We start from the raw sequence: 22,515 nt of genomic DNA on the forward strand, positions 1-22,515 counted from the left end.
ACTTTCTTGAGGCATTTTATTTCTTAACATTATTAAAAAATAAGTTCTATTTAGAGGGTGTTTATTCTGCTGCAGATGAACGATGAATTTTGCACATCAAACTTTGTGATGGAATTTCATAAATAATTGTCATCATGGAAGATATTGCACAATGTTGTAATATCACCTTATAAATTACTGTCACTTTTATTGCAATTTCACTATTTCTTAAAAGCAACGTCTAGGGCCTTATAACATTTGTTAAGGTCTTCTTTAATCTTTTCAGTGCTGGATATTATAAACAAAACCACAATAGCAGTATGTTCATACTAAATCTTAATATGTTGCTGGTTCCAAAGTAGTCTATAGAGATCAGTTTAGGATTATTTGGCAGTGACTCTTCTTTATAGTCATGTATGGTGAACATAATCTAAGGTGACCCCCATGGTTTCCTTCTCCTCTGGGTGTTGACACATTTGTGTGTTGCTCCTCCCTTTGAATGTGGACACTGCCTTTGACTTGCTTCTAACAGAACAACAGAACATAGTACAGGTGATGAGATATCACTCCTTTGACTATTTTATGGTATGTAAGACTCTGTAGTTAGTAGGCTCACCATAGAGACTGTACTTGTTTGATGAAGTAGGCAGCTATGTTGGAAAAGTCCATGTGGCAAGGAACTGCGGTAGCTTCAAGGAGGTGAGGTGGCTTTCAGTTGATATCCAGCAAGCAGCTAGGGCCCTCAGTTTTACAACCACAAGGAAATGAATTCAGCCAATTACAATACTGGGCTTAGAAGTGGACTCTTCCCCAGCCTAGCCTCCCTTATGAAAATACAACCTAGGCAACACTGTGAATGTCTCACTTCGTGAGACCCTAAGCAGAGGACCTAGCTAAGCTGTGCTTAAATTTTTGATTCACAAAAACTGAAATTAATGAAAGTTTGTTTAAAGTGGCTATATTTGTGATAATATGTTATTCGATAGAAAATGAATACATGATACAGATGTACTTATTACATTTTCTTGCTTTAATTTCTGTATATTGCAATGTCAGTTTCATTACATCTGGTATGTGGAAATTCTTTTGACCAAATTATTTTTATTATTTATTTATTTATTTTTTTAATATATGAAATTTATTATCAAATTGGTTTCCATACAACACCCAGTGCTCATCCCAAAAGGTGCCCTCTTCAATACCCATCACCCACCCTCCCCTCCCTCCCACCCCCATCAACCCTCAGTTTGTTCTCAGTTTTTAACAGTCTCTTATGCTTTGGCTCTCTCCCACTCTAACCTCTTTTTTTTTTTTTTTTTTCCTTCCCCTCCCCCATGGGTTTCTGTTAAGTTTCTCAGGATCCACATAAGAGTGAAACCATATGGTATCTGTCTTTCTCTGTATGGCTTATTTCACTTAACATCACACTCTCCAGTTCCATCCACGTTGCTACAAAAGGCCATATTTCATTTTTTCTCATTGCCACGTAGTATTCCATTGTGTATATAAACCACAATTTCTTTATCCATTCATCAGTTGATGGACATTTAGGCTCTTTCCATCATTTGGCTATTGTTGAGAGTGCTGCTATGAACATTGGGGTACAAGTGCCCCTATGCATCAGTACTCCTGTATCCCTTGGATAAATTCCTAGCAGTGCTATTGCTGGGTCATAGGGTAGGTCTATTTTTAATTTTCTGAGGAACCTCCACACTGCTTTCCAGAGCGGCTGCACCAATTTGCATTCCCACCAACAGTGCAAGAGGGTTCCCAGTTTCACCACATCCTCTCCAGCATCTATAGTCTCCTGATTTGTTCATTTTGGCCACTCTGACTGGCGTGAGGTGATACCTGAGTGTGGTTTGATTTGTATTTCCCTGATGAGGAGCGACGCTGAACATCTTTCATGTGCCTGTTGGCCATCTGGATGTCTTCTTTAGAGAAGTGGTCTATTCATGTTTTCTGCCCATTTCTTCACTGGGTTATTTGTTTTTCGGGTGTGGAGTTTGGTGAGCTCTTTATAGATTTTGGATACTAGCCCTTTGTCCGATATGTCATTTGCAAATATCTTTTCCCATTCCGTTGGTTGCCTTTTAGTTTTGTTGGTTGTTTCCTTTGCTGTGCAGAAGCTTTTTATCGTCATGAGGTCCCACTAGTTCATTTTGCTTTTAATTCCCTTGCCTTTGGGGATGTGTCAAGTAAGAAATTGCTATGGCTGAGGTCAGAGAGGTCTTTTCCTGCTTTCTCCTCTAAGGTTTTGATGGTTTCCTGTCTCACATTCAGGTCCTTTATCCATTTTGAGTTTATTTTTGTGATGGTGTGAGAAAGTGGTCTAGTTTCAACCTTCTGCATGTTGCTGTCCAGTTCTCCCAGCACCATTTGTTAAAGAGACTGTCTTTTTTTTTACTTTTTTTTTTCCGTTGGATGTTCTTTCCTGCTTTGTCAAAGATGAGTTGGCCATACGTTGTGGGTCTAGTTCTGGGGTTTCTATTCTATTCCATTGGTCTATGTGTCTGTTTTTGTGCCAATACCATGCTGTTTTGATGAGTACAGCTTTGTAGTAGAGGCTAAAGTCTGGGATTGTGATGCCTCCTGCTTTGGTCTTCTTCTTCAAAATTACTTTGGCTATTCGGGGCCTTTTGTGGTTCCATATGAATTTTAGGATTGCTCGTTCTAGCTTCGAGAAGAATGCTGGTGCAATTTTGATTGGGATTGCATTGAATGTGTAGATAGCTTTGGGGAGTATTGACATTTTGACAATATTTATTCTTCCAATCCATGAGCAGGGAATGTCTTTCCATTTCTTTAAATCTTCTTCAATTACCTTCATAAGTTTTCTATAGTTTTCAGCATACAGATCTTTTACATCTTTGGTTAGATTTATTCCTAGGTATTTTATGCTTCTTGGTGCAATTGTGAATGGGATCAGTTTCTTTATTTGTCTTTCTGTTGCTTCATTGTTAGTGTATAAGAATGCAACTGATTTCTGTACATTGATTTTGTATCCTGCAACTTTGCTGAATTCAGGTATCAGTTCTAGCAGACTTTTGGTGGAGTCTATTGGATTTTCCATGTATAATATCATGTCATCTGCAAAAAGCAAAAGCTTGACTTCATCTTTGCCAATTTTGATGCCTTTGATTTCCTTTTGTTGTCTGATTGCTGATGCTAGAACTTCCAGCACTATGTTAAACACAGCAGTGAGAGTGGGCATCCTGTTGTGTTCCTGATCTCAGGGAAAAAGCTCTCAGTTTTTCCCCGTTGAGGATGATGTTACTGTGGGCTTTTCATAAATGGCTTTTATGATCTTTAAGTATGTTCCTTCTATCCCGACTTTCTCAAGGGTTTTTATTAAGAAAGGGTGCTGGATTTTGTCAAAGGCCTTTTCTGCATCGATTGACAGGATCATATGGTTTCTTCTCTTTTTTTTGTTAATGTGATATATCACGTTGATTGATTTGCGAATGTTGAACCAGCCCTGCATCCCAGGAATGATCCCACTTTTGACCAAATTATTTTTAATCTTTTAAAAGGTGAAAGAGCCAAACTGCTAAACAGATTTCTTTCGTTTTTGTCTCCCCATCAAATGGTAAATGTAAGTGTTTAAGTTTGTAAAAACCATTACATAATTCTCCAAAAATGGTTGTATCATTTTATACTCCCTCTAGTGATATTGAGAGTTTCTAGTTGGCCCACATCCATACTAACACTTGTTATGGTCAGACTTTAATTTTAGTCATTCTAATGGGTGGGTAGTGGTATCTCACTGTAGTTTTAACTTGTATTTGCCAGATGAAAAATGATGTTGACCGTGTTTCTCATGTACAAATTGGCTATTTGTAAATCTTCTTTTGTGAAATGTGTGCTCTAGTCATTTGCTCACTTAAATGAATTGTGTAGTTTATTATTATTACTAAGAGCTGTTTATACATTCCAGTATAGATCTTTTGTCAGATACATTGTGACTGTATTCCTCCGTCTATGGCTTGCCTTTTTCCTTTGAAAAATTTTGCAACGGTAACTTTCAAAGTGCAAAAGGTCAACCTCCCTGGTGGTCTAGTGGTTAGGATTCGGGGCTCTCAAAGAGCAAAAGGTCTTAATTTTATATTGTTTAGCTTGTGAATTTTTATTTTTTGTGAGTTCAATTTGTGAGTATTCATCCTATGTACATCCAAGAAATCCTTGCCTGTCCTGAGATCATGAAGATTTTCTCCAGTGTTTTTTCTAGAAGTTCTGTAATTTTAGCTTTTACATTTGGGTCTTAGTCCCTTTTGAATTATTTTTACTTTAAAATTGTGATAAAATACATATAACATTTAATTACACACATTCTCAGGTATACAATTTAATGGCATTAAGTTTATTCACAATGTTGTGCAACTATCACCATTATATTTCTAAACTTTTTCATCACCCCAAGTATAAACTCTGTAGCCTTTAAGAAATAAGGCTTTCCCAGCCTCTGGTAGCTCTATGGTACTTTCTGTCTCTATGCATTCACCTATTACAGGTACTTCATGTGAGTAGAATCACACAATATTTGGCCTTTTTGTCTGGCTTATGTCACTTCATAATTCATTTTGTCCATATCTTAAGTCAATTTTGGTAAGATTTTTTGAGTTTTTCTTTTTATGTTTTCATGTTTGTTTATTTTTGAGAGAGAGACACCGTGTGAGCAGGGGAGGGCCAGAGCAGGGGTGAGCCACAGGATGGAAGCAGGCTCCAGGCTCTGAGCTGTCAGCACAGAACCTGATGCGGGGCTCGAACTCACAAACCATGAGATCTTGACCTGAGCTGAAGTCGGACGCTTAACCGACTGAGCCACCAAGGTGCCCTTGAGGTGTTTAATTTATGTTATTGGCATAAGTTGTTCCTGGTATTCTCATTCTTTTATTGTCTGTTGAAGTGTTGCGATAGCCCATCTTTTATTCCTAAGAATGGTAATTTGTGTTTTCTCTCCTTTGCTTCTTGATTTGTCTTACTAGGAATTTTTTTTTTTTTTTTAGAGTAAACTCTACATCCAATGTGGGGCTTGAACTCACGACCTCAAAATCAAGAGTCACAGGCTCTAAACTGACTGAGCCAGCTGGGTGCCTCTGTCTTACTAGGATTTTTATTAATTTTATTAATATTTTCAAAGACCCACTTTTGGCTTTGTTAATTTTTTCTATTTTTTCTTTTCTGTCATTGATTTCCTTTTAGAAGCATGTCCTAACCCATTGAGGCGGCCTCTAGACCTCAGGCAGGGCTCTTCTGGTTCCCCGCCCCCCTTTTTTTTTAAATTGAGATGTAGTTGACAGTGTTTTAGTCATTGATTTCTGCCTTTACCTTGTATGTATTCTTATATTGTGATTTTTAAATTTTAATTGGCTTTTCTTTTTTCAGAGTTTAATCTAGAGGCATAAATTAGTGTAAGCATTTTATTTTTTATTTTTTTATTTAAAAAAAATTTTTTTAACGTTTATTTATTTTTGAGACAGAGGGAGACAGAGCATGAACGGGGGAGGGTCAGAGAGAGAGGGAGACACAGAATCTGAAATAGGCTCCAGGCTCTGAGCTGTCAGCACAGAGCCTGACGCGGGGCTCGAACTCACAGACCGCGAGATCATGGCCTGAGCCAAAGTCAGACGCTTAACCGACTGAGCCACCCAGGCGCCCCTAGTGTAAGCATTTTAATATAAGCATTTAAAGCTATAATTTCCTTCTAAGTGCTCCTTTAACTGCATACTATAAAGTTTGATATGTTGTGTATTCATTTAAATTAATCTAAATTATTTTCTAATTTCCTTTGTCATTTCACCTTTTATCAATAGCATATTTAGAAGTGTGGTTTAATTTCAGATGTTGGGGAATTATGTAAAAATTGTAATTGATTTTGCATTCTGTTGTGTTCAGATAACATACTTTATAGGATTTCAGTCTTTTGAAATTTCTTGAGATTTCTTTTATGGTCTAGCCTGTGGTCTTTCTTGATGTATGTTCAATGTGTGTTTGATTAGCTACCCTGCATTCTAACTGGTGCTTCTCAGCCTGTGGAACTACTATATTTTGCTTGAACTGTAGCTGTCTGTACCTCTGTAGAAAAGTGTTCCCAAGCAAGAGGGCTGGGACAACTGGGATGTTTCCCCTTTTTCTGGGTTTGCATTTTTGTGTTGCCTTTTCCCAGTGCCTGAAAACTACTGCTTCGTATGCTTTGTCTAGTTTTATGGGGCTTTGTAGCAGAATAGCTAGTTTTGTTCTCCTTCATACAGTTTGTCTAGTTTTATAGGGCTTTGTAGCAGACTAGCTACTTTTGTTTCCATAACTCTCATAGTTGCAGGTGAAAGTTTGACAGTCTTAATGCCTAAAATTGAGAGTTTTTTCTTAGTTCTCTCATAAGTGAGAACCTGTATTTTGTTTCAAGTTAATGAAAGTGTCATTTGTACTTTGTCATTTTCCTCCTTAGATAACTTATTACATATAACAAAGTTGTTTAACATGACTTTTGTCCCTGTTATAATCTATAGAACTGAGTTTTATATATATATATATATATAATATATATATATATATATATATATATATATATTTTAAAGTTAGGTATGATTTTCTTACTTTTTCCAGTAAATTAATCATTTCAGTCTTTATTCAGTCTTGCTAGTGACCATTTGTTTCATCATTTTTCAACCAGCTTACATCTTTAGTCATTTTAGCATCAAATTTCAAAATAATTTACATTAAGCCTGTAAGTTTTTCTTATTTTCTGTGATCACTTTGCTGTTAAACCACAGGAGGAAAAAAAAAACACCTTTCTACTTGGCTAAACATTAGATAGATAATATTAAGAACAATTATACATGCATCTATATTGGCATTTACTTCTGTTCTTTGACTATGATGGCTTATTTCCTGTTTATTCAATCTTTAGTGCTAATAATGTATGTGTGCCTTCTGTGTGCAGTGAAGTCTGTTCACTTTCGTTAATTTTGTTTTTAATTTAAGCAGTACAACTTATTTGTAGATTTTTTATTCTTAAGTTCTACTTTCCTGCTTTTTCTATCTCTGTCATGATTATATCTTGTACTCATTATTATAATGATCTATAGGATTTAAAAAGAAAATGTAATTGTATTCAGAGAGTATCAAGTTTGAATACATATATTTTATAGTTTTCAAAAATATATTGCAAACTATAAAAATATGGAATGCTTCCTGAACTTGTGTGTCATCCTTGCCCAGGGGCCAGCTAATCTTCTCTGTATCATTCCAGTTTTAGTATATGTGTTGCCAAAGTGAGCACATGTTTGAATATATTTTTATAAAAATGTAAAAAATTGAAAATTTTCATGCTTTTAAAATTATTTTGTTTTTAAGTATTTTAAATTATTTACCCTAAATTTAAGAATGTTGTGATTTTGGGGCACCTGGGTGGCTCAGTCGGTTAAATGTCTGACTTCAGCTCAGGTCATGATCTCACATTTCATGAGCTTGAGCCCCGCATTGGGCTCTGTGCTGATAGCTTGGAGCCTAGAGCCTGCTTCCGATTCTGTGTCTCTCTCTCTCTCTGCCCTTCCCCTGCTCACACTCTGTCTCTCACTCAAAAATAAATAAACATTAAAAAAATTTAAAAATTTTGTGATTTCTGGATACATCTGAGTATGTATTTTTTTTTAATGTTTATTTATTTTTGAGAGAGAGAAAGTCAGAGGGAGAGTGAGAGAGAGAATCCCAAGCAGGCTACGTGCCGTCAGTGCCTGACATGGGGCTCGAACTCATGAATCATGAGATCATGACCTGAGCCGAAATCAAGAGTTGGACACTTAACTGATGAGCCACCCAGGTGCTCCTAAGTATAGTTTTATAGATAACATTTTAATTTTAGCATTAACTATACAATTATCAGCATAAAAAATTAGCCTTTGGCCTTACATATGTTATGTCTAGACCTGCACATAAATAAACTTACTGGTGATATGAATTCCTTAATTCTGCAAAATGTTCCTCAGCTGCCATGTGCTCTGGTATGAATACTGAGGTAAATGATAAATATCTTTAGAACCATGAATTGGAACAGAAAGAAATTAAGTAAATAGTTGTTGGGTTGTATTTAGAACCATACTTGGATTAGACAAGAAATCTATTTATTCATGTTATCTGAGAGGAGGAAGGATTTGACAGGTTAATTAATTTGTCTTTTTGCTTACTTCTAAGGCCCTTTGCTGTTCAGATACTTTATAATCTCAGCAGAATTCTCTCTGAAGTTTGCAGTTTCACAGTCCATAACAGCAATCTGACATGGTTGTCTTCTTAAAAAATACAAAGGAAGAAACATGTGGGCAACTGTTTTTCCTGAGGTTTGAACAGTGTAAGTCATGAGAATGGATTTTTAGGGTTCTACTTTGTCAGTACAGAATTGTAAGTCACGAGTGTGATAGAAGCATCCCATTTCTTTAATGAATTATTTTTGTGTATTTGTTATTTTGCAGAACTGCTAAGTGAGAAGCCTGTGGCAGAGACCCTTCTTGCCTGCCTAAGGGTAGTAATGCAGTTGATAAATAGTTGTGTGAACAAATAAGAAAAAGCAGATGTTTAATCTTCCATACCTCAAATTGTTGAATGCTATCCAGCTCCCAGGGAAATGTTAAGCCCTCCTAGTGCTGACACAGCCACAGGAATATTGGCACAAATGTATTATAATGCCAGTAGTTTAAAGAAAGTGCTTTGTGTGGGGATGTTAAACTCTGGGAGTAGAGTGATGCATTCTTTGGGTTAGATGAAGGACATAAATATGACTCCCATTCTCTAAAAATCAAATATTTTCTAACCTTTAGCGTTATTTAAGGAGCTCCATGCTCTGCCTCCTCTCCCAATTTATTATTGCACAGCAGGCTAGAGAGAAGTGTATTTGCTGCTGTTGTCAGAATCGTCTGCTGAAAGGTATTTATAGCACAATGGTTCATTACATTGATTCTAGAGATTACCTCAGTTCACCAACTTGGCTGAAGACAGGAATACTTCTGGCTAGCATACATAGTTCATATGTAGGGTAACTAGGTGCAAATATATTGAAGAAAGGGTACTTTCTGCTTTACCACTGGCATGATTTTAACATCCTCGTGCTGCCTTCTTTTTTTTTTTTAATAATGAGAATAATAATAGCGCATATATTATAGGACTGTGATGAGGACTACCTGGGTATTATGTGTAGTGTGCTTAGAATAGAGTCTAGTACATAGTAAGTACTTACAAATGTGTAAATGTTCGTTGCTGTTATGTCATCATTATATATTACTATTATTATTGTTCAGGAGCATGGGCTTGGGTATTAGAGATTGGACAATGTTGATTAGAAACTTAAGGCTGGCCTTAACTTAGCCTGAGATGGGATAGACCATGGTTGGTTTCTTAGTTGTGGGAGTGTGGGCTTTTGGTACTGACCCTGATAATTACTTGTTGAGAGGTTGTAGATTTCAGAGTGTTTCCATTTTCATTAGGACTTATAGAAAACGGGATTCTGAAATAGGAGCTGTGAGAGCCAAGTGATGGACTAGTACATGGAAGGAAGAGTGAGTGTCTGTAGCTACTACGTGGGGGCGAATTTGCTTGGGTAATTAGAACAGTGGCTTTCAAATTTTGTAGACTCTGACCCCCTTTTTTAAAAAAATTTTTTTAATAAACTCTATTTTTGAGAGAGAGAGAGAGAGATTGAAGCAAGGGAGGGGCAGAGAGAGAGAGAGGGAGACACAGAGTCTGAAGCAGGCTTGAGGCTCTGAGCTATGGACACAGAGCCTGAGGCAGGGTTCAAACTAACAAACCATGAGATCATGACCTGAGCCGAAGTCAGATGCTTAACCTACTGAGCCCCCTAGGCGCCCCTACTCTGACCCTTAATAACAAATAGATTTTATATTGCAGCCCATCACATGTGTTTGCCCTTGTATATTTATATGTATTACCAGTAATAGATGTCACAAACATACATATTCCATAAAACAGTTCTGTGTGAAGCACTCTGATATTTTCTATTCTATTTCATTCTGTTTTCCTTTTAAGAAAATGTTGGTCCTGACTTCCTGAAATGATTTTATGAGTTAATAAAGAGTTGTGACCTGCAGTTGAAAAGTATTGGTTGGGGTATGAATTAATCCTTTGAATGTTACCCTAGAAAAACAGTTTGACATACTTTGTCATCTAGATAAATGAGTTGGCAGGTGCTCTGAAGCAGGGGACCAAGACTTTTGCTTACTCTGGCTCCCTTAGCTGTTGTTGTTTAGCTCTGCTTGATCACTTGGCTTTACCTGAGCACTTGGCTTTCTTCAGGCCAGGCTGTTTTTGTCAGATGGTTTTTTGTGTGTCTGGGCTGATCTCTACAATGGGAGCTAGCTCCTTGAGGGCAAGACCTATAATAATAGCTAACGGTTCTGTAGCACTTCTGTGCTAGGCACTTTTCTGTTTTACATATATTAATCTTCACCACAATCTATAGATAGGTACCTTAATTATTTGCATTCTACAGATAGGGAAAACAAAGCATACAAGGTTAAATAGCTTACACTTCTTTAGAGTTCTTCTGTAGCTTACCTTAATGTCTTGTGTAACATCTGCCATGCAAATGATTTTATTAATAGTTACTGGTTGAAATTAAACCAATACTTTCTGGACTTATTTTCTTAGCTTCCTATGGCTTTTCTCACCACAAACTTATTCAAGTGATTAGAGAGTAATAGAAATTGAATTAAAAATGATGTTAAACTTTGTTTACGGAGGGAGTACAGAGTTTATTTAAATCGGTCAAATTCAGAATTTGAATAATGGCTATGCTTTGAGTCCTAACATTAAGACTGTAATACTTCACCTGACCTGTGCTTGGCAATGAATAATGTTGCAGAAATGCCCATGTATTCTTAGCTCCTTAATTTACCAATTTGGGATCTTAATATTCTTTCTTCCAATCCACCGCCCACTGCAACAGCTGTTCTATAGTGGCCCACACCTCCAGAGTTAATGGCATTTCTGTCACAGTGTGAGTTTTCAAGTTGGTATTTACGGTTTTGCCAGAGTCTTCACTGCTACCAGGCCTCAGGGTTGGAGGTTGCAACTGACTTGTGGGGGAGGGAGTTTGGTGCTTGTCACTGGGGAGGAACAAGGTGCTCTCTGACGCTCTGATTTGTTACAGGCGGAGTGTGAATGATGTCAGGCAGATCAGAGGACAGCTGATTCATTTGGGATCTGGGACTCCTCACTGTGCCTCATTGCTGCCTCCTGGGCTCTTAAGTCTTTTGCAGTGGGGGTGGGGTGGGGGGATTCTGAATATTATGTTTTAGAAGAACAGTGCTTTAATTTTTCTCTTAAGTTTGGGAAACCTTTGTAAGTTTCCTTTGGCTTATAGACTGCATACCCCTTGTGTGAGAGAACTTCCTGCCAAGACTCCCGAGTGTGAGAGGGCAAAAGCTTGAGTAGCCAGGAAAATGATGAAACGAAGGAGAGAGAGACTGGGAGCACCATGTCTGCGGATTCAGTAAGGAGGCTGGGGTCTCTGAGTGGAAACTGGCACGTGTCAGGAAAAGAACTAATGCCAACTAACACACTTTCATTTGCTTGGATAAAGACTCTGCTTTGGAGATGCCAAGAGGGCTGGGCTGGCTTCATAAATTCAAGGTCAAAACACTGGTCCCTGGCAGGGGCCTATGGAGCTTCTAGTTCTGAAAATTGAGTTCGATATCATTTTAGGGGTGCTTAGGTACCTGGGGAACTGGGTTAATGATTAAGATCTTTTTTCCTGCCTTGAAAGCAAATGTGTATTTAAATTTACTGTCAAAGCTGCCTATACAAGCTCCATGAATGTGGGAAACAAATGGAAGTGAAAGTATCTTCTCCTTGGACTAGAGAGGGTATTGTATTTCTGCCCCTGGCCTGTCAGCTCAGGACCTCAGATCTGCCCTTGCAGATCCAAGCCTGAGTCCTTTCAGGTGTGACCTAATTTTATTTCTGTGTTGGCCAATATAGAAATAAAATAGAAATAGAAGAATACTTAGATAAGGATTTCAAAGCTGGGGCAATGGAAGAAGGCTTCCATTTCAGGGTAGCTTTTCCAAGAGCTGCTCAGGCTTATTTAATGAAGAAATGCAGAGTGAATTGATCAGCAAGTTAGGGAACCAGGGAATGAAGTGTCCTAGAATCCATTTCATTCATTGATCTGTCTTAAATTGCCTTTGTGTAACTCACAGGGTAGAGGGAATGCACTTCAGATTTTCTTCCCCTGAATGTTAGTGTTTACCTGGAGTTAGTGTGGTATACTTAAATAGACATACTTCTTCAGTGGGCTTTCTTTGGATCATTGCCTTCTGTGTTAGTGGATGCTCATTGATTGAATTAATGATTCAACAAGACCTTGGAAGACTGGACTTGTTTGAAATATATAATTAGAAGGATTGGCATATGTTTTAAAAATGGTTTATTTTCCTACTTAGACTAAAAGTTAAAGACCATAAAAAAGAAGCTTCATGAACTAAAGTATCATTTAAAGTAAAAAGGACTTGTTAGTAAAACTTTAAATTTTTAAAATTAAGCTTGTAGTTAAGAAACATAAGTGGTCAGAATCATGCTCTCCAAATGTTGTTGGTGCACTGCTATTGGTAATCATTAGTGATTTTGAATTTAACTTAGGAAAATTCCCCCTGAGGAGCTAGTAAGTAGTTTCTAAATCACCTTTCCTTTTTCAAACAATCCTTTTTAAACTCTAGCCTCAGTGTATAACCAGTTTGCAGAGTGTTAATTACTAGACAGTAGAGAATGAGATTTGGTTTTCATAGATTTATAATCTTAATTATATATTCATCAACATGACTAAGCCTCATATTATGTGATAAGATTTATAACTCCATAAGCAGTATTATTTAGGTTCATAAGAACTGTCTTTTCAAAAATAGTTTTTAAAATATTTTTATTTATTTTTGAGAGAGAGAGAAAGCGGGACAGGGGATCTGAAGTGGGCTCTGTGCTGACAGCAAAGAGCCTGATGCAGGGCTTGAACTCACAAACCCATGAACTGTGAGATCATGATCTGAGCTAAAGTTGGATGCTTAACTGACTGAGCCACCAAGGTGCCCCAATAAGAACTATCTTATTGTATGTTCTAATTAGCTGTAGCTTGTATACACTAGGGAGTTGAGTTTTGAAATAGTTCCTTAGAAAAGTGAAAATTCTTTTTGAAAGTGAGGAATTAATCCAAAATTAATATTTCTACTTCTTGTAATTTTTATTAATATGTTGAGTTTGTGGAAATTTGTGCACACCGGTAATTTTAAATAATTTTCTGCCTTCTACATTATCATTTTGTATCCTCTTTTTGTGTACTCATCTGAGAAATATGCTGAAGCCAACTACAGGGATAATTAGTAGTAAATATTTCCTTTGAATATATGTAATTAAAACAAGTAAAATGTCACCATATTCAAATAGCCAGTAGTAACAACATAGGCAACTAACATTTTTAAACAGGTGCTTGTGTGATACCTAAGTTTTTAAAAAATCTTTGAAATGTTGTGGCTAAATATGGTGTTTGTATGGAAAACCATGCTCCTGCTATAGCAAATTAAATGCTGTGCATCTGTCAATTATTTTTCATCATCTGTGACATATCAATCAATGATCAACAAAGTAGAAATCCATATTTACCATCTGTTTTCAGTCTAATGAGGTTATTTACTTAATAGTCTTCATTAAGACTTAACACATCAAGAGGGCTAGGTTGTTTTTAGGGGAAAAAAGTAAACTAAAATACTAAAATTTAAATAGAAGCAAAATTTATTGTACAGAATTAAATGATGTTATTTAATGTACTCATTAGTCAAGAATTAGCTAAATAAATTGGTGTTATGGTAGAGATAATCTAATTTATGAACTATTAATGTTTTATTTTTACGGACATACACATTTCTCTAGGAAGTTTTAGTCATTGAACATAAAATATTACTTCTTGCTAATTGATGATTTGTAGTAAACTTATAATATATTTCCAGAAGCCAATTCTAAATACTTTGAATACCCAAAGCTTAAATTTTTGGTTTTAATTCTGTGGATTAAGTTTTAGTCTCGATGGTCATTCTGTGCCAACACTACACTGAGGTATGATATGTGAGAATGATTTTTGACCACTATTTTTGAGACTTTTGCCTAAACTAACCCACTTTGAATATATTTCCTTTTTGGTTGAGAAATTATCCCTGACCCTTCTTTTTTCTACTGTGGTACCTTGTCAGAATCTCTACTCTTTGCCGAGGATCTGAAGTAAACCAGCACATGTTTTCACCCACATCGGCTCCAGCTCTTTACTTCACTAAAATCCCATTTAGTGCTGATTGTGCTTTGGCTACTTCTCCTCTTGCCTTTTTCCTGAACCCACAAGTTCACAGCAGTCCTGGCAGTCCCTGTTCCAGCCGCCCACTGCAGTGGAGGTAAGGAAACCTGCTGTGATGTGAGTGTGGCCTTAGTGATTGCTTTTGGCCAAGTAGGTAAAAACCCAGACCTTTCTCCTTAATGATGGAAGAAACAGAATAAAAGTCACAGAGAAGAGTAAGAGGAATTTCAGAGATTTCTGCTGTATTCAAAATTTAAGAGAAAGTAATATAGCATATCAGTAGTTAAGACAGTTATGTGCCCATTGTGACTATTGGACAGCCCTCTGACCCCTCCATAGGAGAAGCATAGCATGGCAGAATGCTAGAGCTCTCTAAAGGTTAGCTAGTCCAAATGCCACATTTTATACAGCAGGAAAACTTGATTCTGAAGTAGGTTAAGTGATTTGTTCATATTGCTGAAAATAATCTTCTTCTCTTCAGTTCTTTCTGTCTTTTCGTATAATCAGCATTTGAGTAATACTATGTGCTGGACAGTGTTTTAGGCATGAAGAACAAAAGAATGAACACAAAGAGGTAAAATACCTGCCCTCCGAGGAGCTTAGATTCTAGTGGAGGGAGACAAATTAATGAATGAATATATAACAGATGGACATATGTGATATGGAGAAAACAGGATGAGGAGAATAGGGAATGTGAGGCATAGGGGTTGACATTTTATATAAGATAGTCAGGGAGGGTCCTCACTCATAAGTTGACATATGAGCAAAGACCTGAAGGACAGTTACAGAGCTAGAATTAGAGATATCTGAAGGAAGAGTGTTTCAGACAGAGGCAACACTAAGTGCCAGAGACCTGATCTAAGAGCTTGCTTCATGTGTTCTTCCACAGAATCCAGTGAGGCTCATGTGGAATGAGTTAAGAGGTGAAAAGTGGGAAATGAAGTCTGAGACATACGTGAGAAGCCAAATGGAATAGAGCTTTAAATCCATTACTGGGATTTTTGTTTTTATGTTGAATGACATAAGAAGCTGTTGGAGGGTTTGAAGCAGGAAAATGTTATGATCTGACTTAAATCCAAAGGATCCCTGTGGCTATAGTTAGAAGGGTACCTGGGGTGCCTGGGTGGCTCAGTTGGTTAAGTGCCGGACTCTTGATTTTGGCTCAGGTCATGATCTCACAATTCATGAGTTCAAACCCTGCATCAGGCTCTCCACTGACAGTATGGAGCCTGCTTGAGATTCTCTCTCTTTCTCCCTCTCTCTCTGCCCCACCCCTACTCACACTGTGTGTCTCCTTCTCAGTAAGTAAGTAAGTAAGTAAGTAAGGCTACTGTACATTCTAGGTAAGACACAATGGTTGTTTGAACCTACGGTGGTACAGGTGGTAAGAAGTGGTCAGATTTGAGGATATATTTTGGAGGTAAAATCTATAGGATTTGTTGATGGCTTAGATGCAGAGTTTGAGAAAAAGATGAGTGAAGGATGACTGAGAATTTGAGGTTGAGCAGCTAGGAAACTGGAAGAACCATGAACTGAGACTGAGAAACTGTAAGAATAGCTTAAGTAGACATTCAGTTAAAGATAGGTGAACTCTGGGTTGAAGATTTGTAAGGAATTATCAGGGTATAAGTGAAACAAATGATTAGATTTATGAGATCATCCAATGAGTGTCTATTGATAAGGAAGAAATGTCAAAGGATTGAGCCCTGGGGCCATCTGACTTTGAGAGATTGGGGAGATGAGGAACTAGCAGCAGAGGGACTGAAAAGGAGTGGCTTTTTAGAAATGAGAAGAATCAAGAGAGAGGTATATTGGAAACCAATCATAATTTTTCAAGAAGGAAAGTGTGTTTGATCAATAGGTATTTGTTAAGCTTTTTGTTAGGAAAAAAAAAAGTATTCTGTTTTTGCATCTAAGATACTTCGTTTGAGTAATATAGTATATTCTGAATCTAAATTGTTTTGCAGCCCCAGGTTTTCTCTTCCCAAAATGACATATTCATAACATTCTTTACTAAATATTTCCATACTGGGGGTGGGAATTGGTATTTCATAGTCCACTGTCACTTCCAGGCCCTTGTCTTTATTACCTTCTTTCCTCTTTTAGGCTTATTTTACTCACTTTTATCTTTTACCCCTGCTCATTGCTGTCATCCATTAACTTAGTTTTGTTCTCTCTATTCACATTCAAAGTCTAGCACAGAATCAGTGCTTAGTGAACACAGCGATGCACATAAATTCTACAAATCCTTACCATGTAGATAAGTCTGTTGAACATCACTGTTATTGAGCAACTGAGAAAATACAAGTTGAAAGAAGAGAAAAATGATTCTAGTAAACAATGTGAGGAACTAAAAATTGAGAGCTACTGGCAGTGAATTTGACCTCTAAAAATAGATGACCCAAAGGGTGCCTGGCTGGCTCAGTCAGTGGAGCGTGTGACTCTTGATCTCAGGGTTGTGGGTTCCAGCCCCATGTTGGATTTAGAGATTATTGAACAATAAAATCTCTTTAAAAAATAATAAAAAAGGGATGACGCAAGAGAGAGGGAACTCTCTTGCAGTGGCCATATTGAGTTCTCTTTTATTCCCATGGAGTATAACTATTGTTATGGGTTGAGTTGTGTCCCCCTAAAATTCATTCGTTGAAGTTAAAACCCCTAGTACCTGTAATGTGAGTGTATTTGGAGATACGGTCTTTACAGGTTAAATGAGGTCATTGGGGTGGGTCCTAATACAAGTGGTGCCCTGTAAAGAGGGATTTAGGACACAGACATAGAGAAGACAGCCATTTACAAGCCAGGGAGTGAGGCCGTAAAAGAAACCCACCCTACCGACACGTTCCAATCTCCAGAACTGTGAGGCAAAAAATGTCTTTTGTTTGAGCCACCTAGTCTATGGTACTTAGTTGTGGTAGCACTAGCAAACTAATATAGCCCTTGAGGCTTTTGGCTGCATTGGCCTGGAGTCCTAGAAAATAGTATCCTTTTGCTTGGTTGTTAGAACAGGCCCTGCTCAGAATCTTAACCTTCCTTATTGACTGCATCTTAGTGATGTGCTTAGGACCTTACAAATTATTGCCCATAATAATTTGAAGAACAGTTATGGCACAGTTTTAAAATGATGCCTACTCTAACTGTATACTACATTTCTGTTTGTTCCTTGATAGGAAAGGATGGATGGGTCTGTTTTAGGCAAGCTTGATGGTGGCTCTTAAATATCTTAGATGGGTCTGATCAACCTTAAGAGGCATAATAAATATGATCATGATTGGGGTTGAATTAATTAACCTGTAACTTTATTTTAAAGTTTATTTTGAGAGAGAGAAAGCAAGGGAGGGGCAGAGAGAGGAGAGAGAGAATCCCAAGTAGGCTCTACTCTGTCAGTGTGGAGTCCATTGCAGGGATCGATCTCATGAACTGTGAGATCATGAACTGAAATCAAGAGTCAGATGCTTAACTGACTGAGCCACCCAGGCGCCCTTACCCTATAACCTTTAGTTATCTTGTATATCTTCCAAGAATATGATTCCAGCCTATTGATTGGCATTCAGACATGGGTATTGCATTGTTGACATAACCTGATTTGAAGGGATGCTAGATATGGTCTATGGTGTAACTGGTATCCCTGAAGAGAGAAAAGGCAGTTGTGTTTTTGGCTATTCCCTGGCCCAGCTAGGCCTCCTGGGGATAAGAATTTGGTGTTGGCAACTTCTTGAAACATAGAATGGTTTATATTTTGATTCAGTTTTAAACTGCCATAGACTTTGTCAGCCCTGTAGTTGGGAGGGTTTGCAGCAAGAACTCCTTATTAGAGTTTATATTGGAAGGGTTCTAGCTCTAGTCCACTCCCTACTGTGTAGGAATTCTTTTTTTTTTTAATTTTATTTATTTATTTTTTTAATATAATTTATTGTCAAATTGGTTTCCATACAACATCCAGTGCTCATCCCAACAAGTGCCCTCGTCAGTGCCCACCCACTTTCCCCTCCCCCCCCCCCATCAACACTCAGTTTGTTCTCAGTATTTAAGAGTCTCTTATGGTTTGCCTCCCTCCCTCTCTGTAACTCCCCCCCCCCTTTCCTCTCCCATGGTCTTCTGTTAAGTTTCTCAAGATCCACATATGAGTGAAAACATATGGTATCTGTCTTTCTCTGACTGACTCACTTAGCATAATATCTTCCAGTTCCATCCATGTTGCTGCAAATACCCAGATTTCATTCTTTCTCATTGCCAAGTAGTATTCCATTGTATGTATAAACCACATCTTCATCCATTCGTCTGTTGATGGACATTTAGGCCCTTTCCATAATTTGGCTATTGTTGAAAGTGCTGCTGTAAACATTGGGGTACATGTGCCCCTATGCATCAGCACTCCTATATCCTTGGGTAAATTCCTAGCCGTGCTATTGCTGGGTCATAGGGTAAGGAATTCTTTTTTATACAGTGTCTAGTAAAAAGCTATTCAGCCTTCACTTAAACATCTTCAGCAAACAAATTCACTACTGAAGTTTGCAGCTGGTACTAATTCAGCCCTGTGACCCCTCCTGTGTCACATGTGTGAGAGGCTTTTTGTAGACTTTTACAGCAAAGGACAGGTGTTCTTTTGGACTTCCTCCAAGACTAGGCAGCCTTTGAAACCCCTTTTTGGTAGTGTCAAGATTGTTTCCTGCCAAAGAGAAAGCACTATTTTCATTTTACCAACACCTGCTTTCCTTGTCTGTCTTTTTTTAAACAACTGCTTTTCAAAGTGACTCTAAAAGAGGAACATCTCTAGAACTTGTTCTTATCCTGGCCCTGTTGTGGTCAAATTACTTCTTTCTGCCTCAGTTTTCTACATCATTAAAATGGGGATAAAAATAGCCCTTCAGGGGTTGCTGTAAGGAGTAGATGAGTCAATACATGTAAAATTGTTGAGAATACTCAGGCTGCTATAACAGTTACTGTGTTGCTGTTTTTGTTGGAAAACTCACATGTTGCTGATCCCCACACTTCATGTTGCTTCTGTTCGTTTTCTCATATTCTTATTTTCCCTTGGATAGCTCTAGGTATCACTTATCATTATGTCCTGCCCACGGAAGCTTTGTTACTGGCAGCTGGGTGCTCTTCTGCCCTCACATGTGGTTTCACTATTTGCTACTAAAAATTGGCCAGTTGGGGTGCAGCAGGATGTGGACTAAAATGAGAAAAACTCTTTTTGGGCTATTTTTGACAGTGAGGAAAATTCATTAAACTAGGTTTAAAGTGTTTCATTTTCCCTCTCCTCATAGGTAAGGGAAAGAACAGCTTGAGAGTATCATCAGGAAATAGGATTCTCCTATTAAGAAAGGGAAAGTGCTTTTTTTTTTGTTTGTTTGTTTGTTTTTTAATGTTTATTTTGAGAGAGAGAGCCACGCGTGCAGATGCACACATGCGAGCGGGGGAAGAGCAGAGAGAGTGAGGGAGAGAGAATCCCAAGCAGACTCCACATTCAGCATAGAGCCTGACATGGGCTCTATCCCACCACTGAGAGATCACAACCTGAGCCGATATCAAGAGTTGGACACTTAACTGATGGAGTCACAGCCTGTGTTCTTTTGCTTTTTAAATAGAAAGGTAAAGTAAGGAAGAATACTAGCTGTGACTTAACCTCAGGAAACTTTCTATAGCAGAGAATTTTTCATAGATCCTGGCTACAGGTAACTCTGAATAAACATATAGTTCTATTTGGCAAGATGCCACAGGCTTGTTCTTGGATTGCTCAACTTCAAGAAGCTGAAGGTTTCTAAATGGCATTTCTGTTTCTGGAAGTAGGAAAATTTTGTTCACTAAAAAACTCTTTTTTAGGGGCGCCTGGGTGGCGCAGTCGGTTAAGCGTCCGACTTCAGCCAGGTCACGATCTCGCGGTCCGTGAGTTCGAGCCCCGCGTCAGGCTCTGGGCTGATGGCTCGGAGCCTGGAGCCTGTTTCCGATTCTGTGTCTCCCTCTCTCTCTGCCCCTCCCCCGTTCATGCTCTGTCTCTCTCTGTCCCAAAAATAAATAAACGTTGAAAAAAAAAATTTTTAAAAATTAAAAAAAAAAAAAAAAACAAAAAAAAAACTCTTTTTTAAATGTTGTATTATAGAAACTCTCAGAAACATTACAAAATACAAAGAGTAGTCTTCTATCTTGAGTGTCTACTTATCAGCTCATGGTCAGTATATTATCTCTTCTGCATCTCTGCCTATTCCCCCCAACCTGATTATTTTAAAGCAAATCCCAGACTGTATCATTTTATCTGTAAATATTTGTTCTTATAGACTTTTCCTACATTCTGAATTTTGCTCATTGCATCCCTGAGTGGTTATGTAACATAGTTCTTATGACCTCTGTGTTTCTCATAAACTGGTGGCTTGATCTGATTCTAGTTTGATTTGGGGGGCCAGAGAAGAATACTTAGTAGTTGGTTTGCAGTGTACAATTGTCAGGAGGCAGGGTGTGTCAACTCTTTCCCGTGTTTTGATAGTATTGGCCATTAATAATTGTCACCTTAGACCCATTATTTTATTAAAAGTTTGCAAAAAAAAGTTGATATTCCCATTCCCTTTCCATTTATTAGCTACAATACTTACACAAAAGGAATTTCCCCCTTGTTATCTATTTGTTACCCTTACTCTTGAGTCAGTTTAGCTAGATTCTTTCCTGGGCCTTCATCCTGATGCCTCAGTGTCACCAGTTTCTTTGTCTTGTTTCAAACCTGGTAACTACTCCTTTGTAGTGAAGATTCTATACCCAGAGTAGTGATTTTTGTGTGTGTAAAGACCCTTGGAGCTTGCCATTTAAGTAGCTGCTAACTGATTGCTAAACTGAAGAAAACCTTGGCTTCCTCTTTTGGCTCCTAGTAGTCATCCTGGGATACCATTTATGTAGACCCTTGTTACATAGGTGCTCTGAGAGGTGAGAACTGATCCAGATAGCAAGAACCCAACAGCCCAGGCAATTGCAAAGATAAATGTTATTTCTTAGGGTTCTTTAGGAGGGGCTCTTGCAACAGCTTCTCTTTCATGTCCCCGGATGCTACAGGAAGAGAAACCAATGCCAATCCTGATTGTCATAGGGGCTCGGGTCAGTCCCTTCTTTTGTCTTGGTAGATAGGAGGTTTGGAACTGGAGAGTTCTGGACACAAATAATTTTCAATGATTTATCAGATAGATAGAGTTATCAAGCATAGAAGAGTTAATTTTCATGGTTTGCCTTCAGGATAAATTCCTAGAATTGCGGATGCTGAGTCAAAGAATAAATGCATATGTAGTTTTATTAGCTATTGTCCAGTTTCCCAAAATAGTGGTTATATCATTATGTATTTCCACCAGTGGGTATAAGATAATGTCTACAGTAGTCTCCTCTTATTTGCAGGGGACCCACCAAATGCCTGAAACCATGGATAGTACCCAGCCATGTATATGCTATGTCTTTTCCTATATGTACATACCAGCGATAAAGTTTAATTTATAAATTTGGCACAGTAAGAAATTAACAGCAATAACTAATAATAGAACAGTTATGACAGTATACTGTAATAAAAGTTATGTGACTGTGGTCTCTCAAATATCTTGTCCTCACTCTTCTTGTGATGATGTGAGATAATAACATGTCTACATGATGAGCTGAAGTGAGGTGAATGATACAGGCACTGTGATGTAGCATTAAGTACTACTGACCTTCTGACGTTATGCCTTCCCGACTATGGGTAACTGAAACTACCAAGACCGAAACTTCCGATAAGTGGGGACTTCTGTTGTATGTCAATTATACTTCAATTAAAAATAAAAAGAAATTAAAAATTAAAAAGCAGGGGGACTACTGTATTTGCTCACAGCCTTGCCAACTGAATAGATTATCAAGCTTCTGAATTATTTCCAATCTGATGGGTGAGAAATAGTATCTCAAAGTAGCTAACTAAAAAGTCATATTAAATTGTTCCTTAAGGATAAAGAATGTATTTCCCAATCTTATGTGGAGGGAATTAGTTTTCCTGTCCTAGGAAATTAAGGTGGAATCATCCATTATTTCATTCAACTGTATACTAGATACTCTGAGTGGGAGAATAGGCCCAAATCGGCAGTAGGAAAGTTCCCAGCACATGGTGGAGTGAGAGAGAATGCTGTTTATCCAGTAAGCTTTCAGCCTTCAGCCTTATTCATTTCTATTACAGCCATTCTGAGAATATTTCAGGTGATTGC

At 37.8% G+C, this 22,515-nt stretch overlaps 1 protein-coding gene and 1 non-coding gene across 9 annotated transcripts in view; one reads left to right on the forward strand and one right to left on the reverse strand.

Moving 5' to 3' along the window:
- MAST2 (microtubule associated serine/threonine kinase 2) overlaps positions 1–22,515 on the forward strand; it is a 225,052-nt gene that overhangs the window by 115,456 nt on the left and 87,081 nt on the right. Inside the window, exons 1-2 of one of the 8 annotated variants that reach the window (XM_030323929.1) lie at positions 11,245–11,476; positions 14,220–14,414. The exons of 5 other annotated variants lie outside the window; for them this stretch is intronic. In XM_030323929.1, the coding sequence (XP_030179789.1) occupies positions 11,427–11,476; positions 14,220–14,414 (245 nt within the window). In that variant the 5' untranslated portion in view covers positions 11,245–11,426. Of the gene's footprint in view, positions 1–11,244; positions 11,477–14,219; positions 14,415–22,515 lie in introns of those variants that run through there. 2 more of the 8 variants (XM_032594294.1, XM_030323924.1) reach the window with 2 other exon arrangements.
- Positions 7,153–7,258, reverse strand: LOC115522526. The gene has a single exon (XR_003971432.1). It is a non-coding gene; the product is annotated as a U6 spliceosomal RNA (small nuclear RNA).

This window comes from Lynx canadensis, chromosome C1 (assembly GCF_007474595.2).
Source record: "Lynx canadensis isolate LIC74 chromosome C1, mLynCan4.pri.v2, whole genome shotgun sequence".
Taxonomy (NCBI): Eukaryota; Metazoa; Chordata; class Mammalia; order Carnivora; family Felidae; genus Lynx; species Lynx canadensis.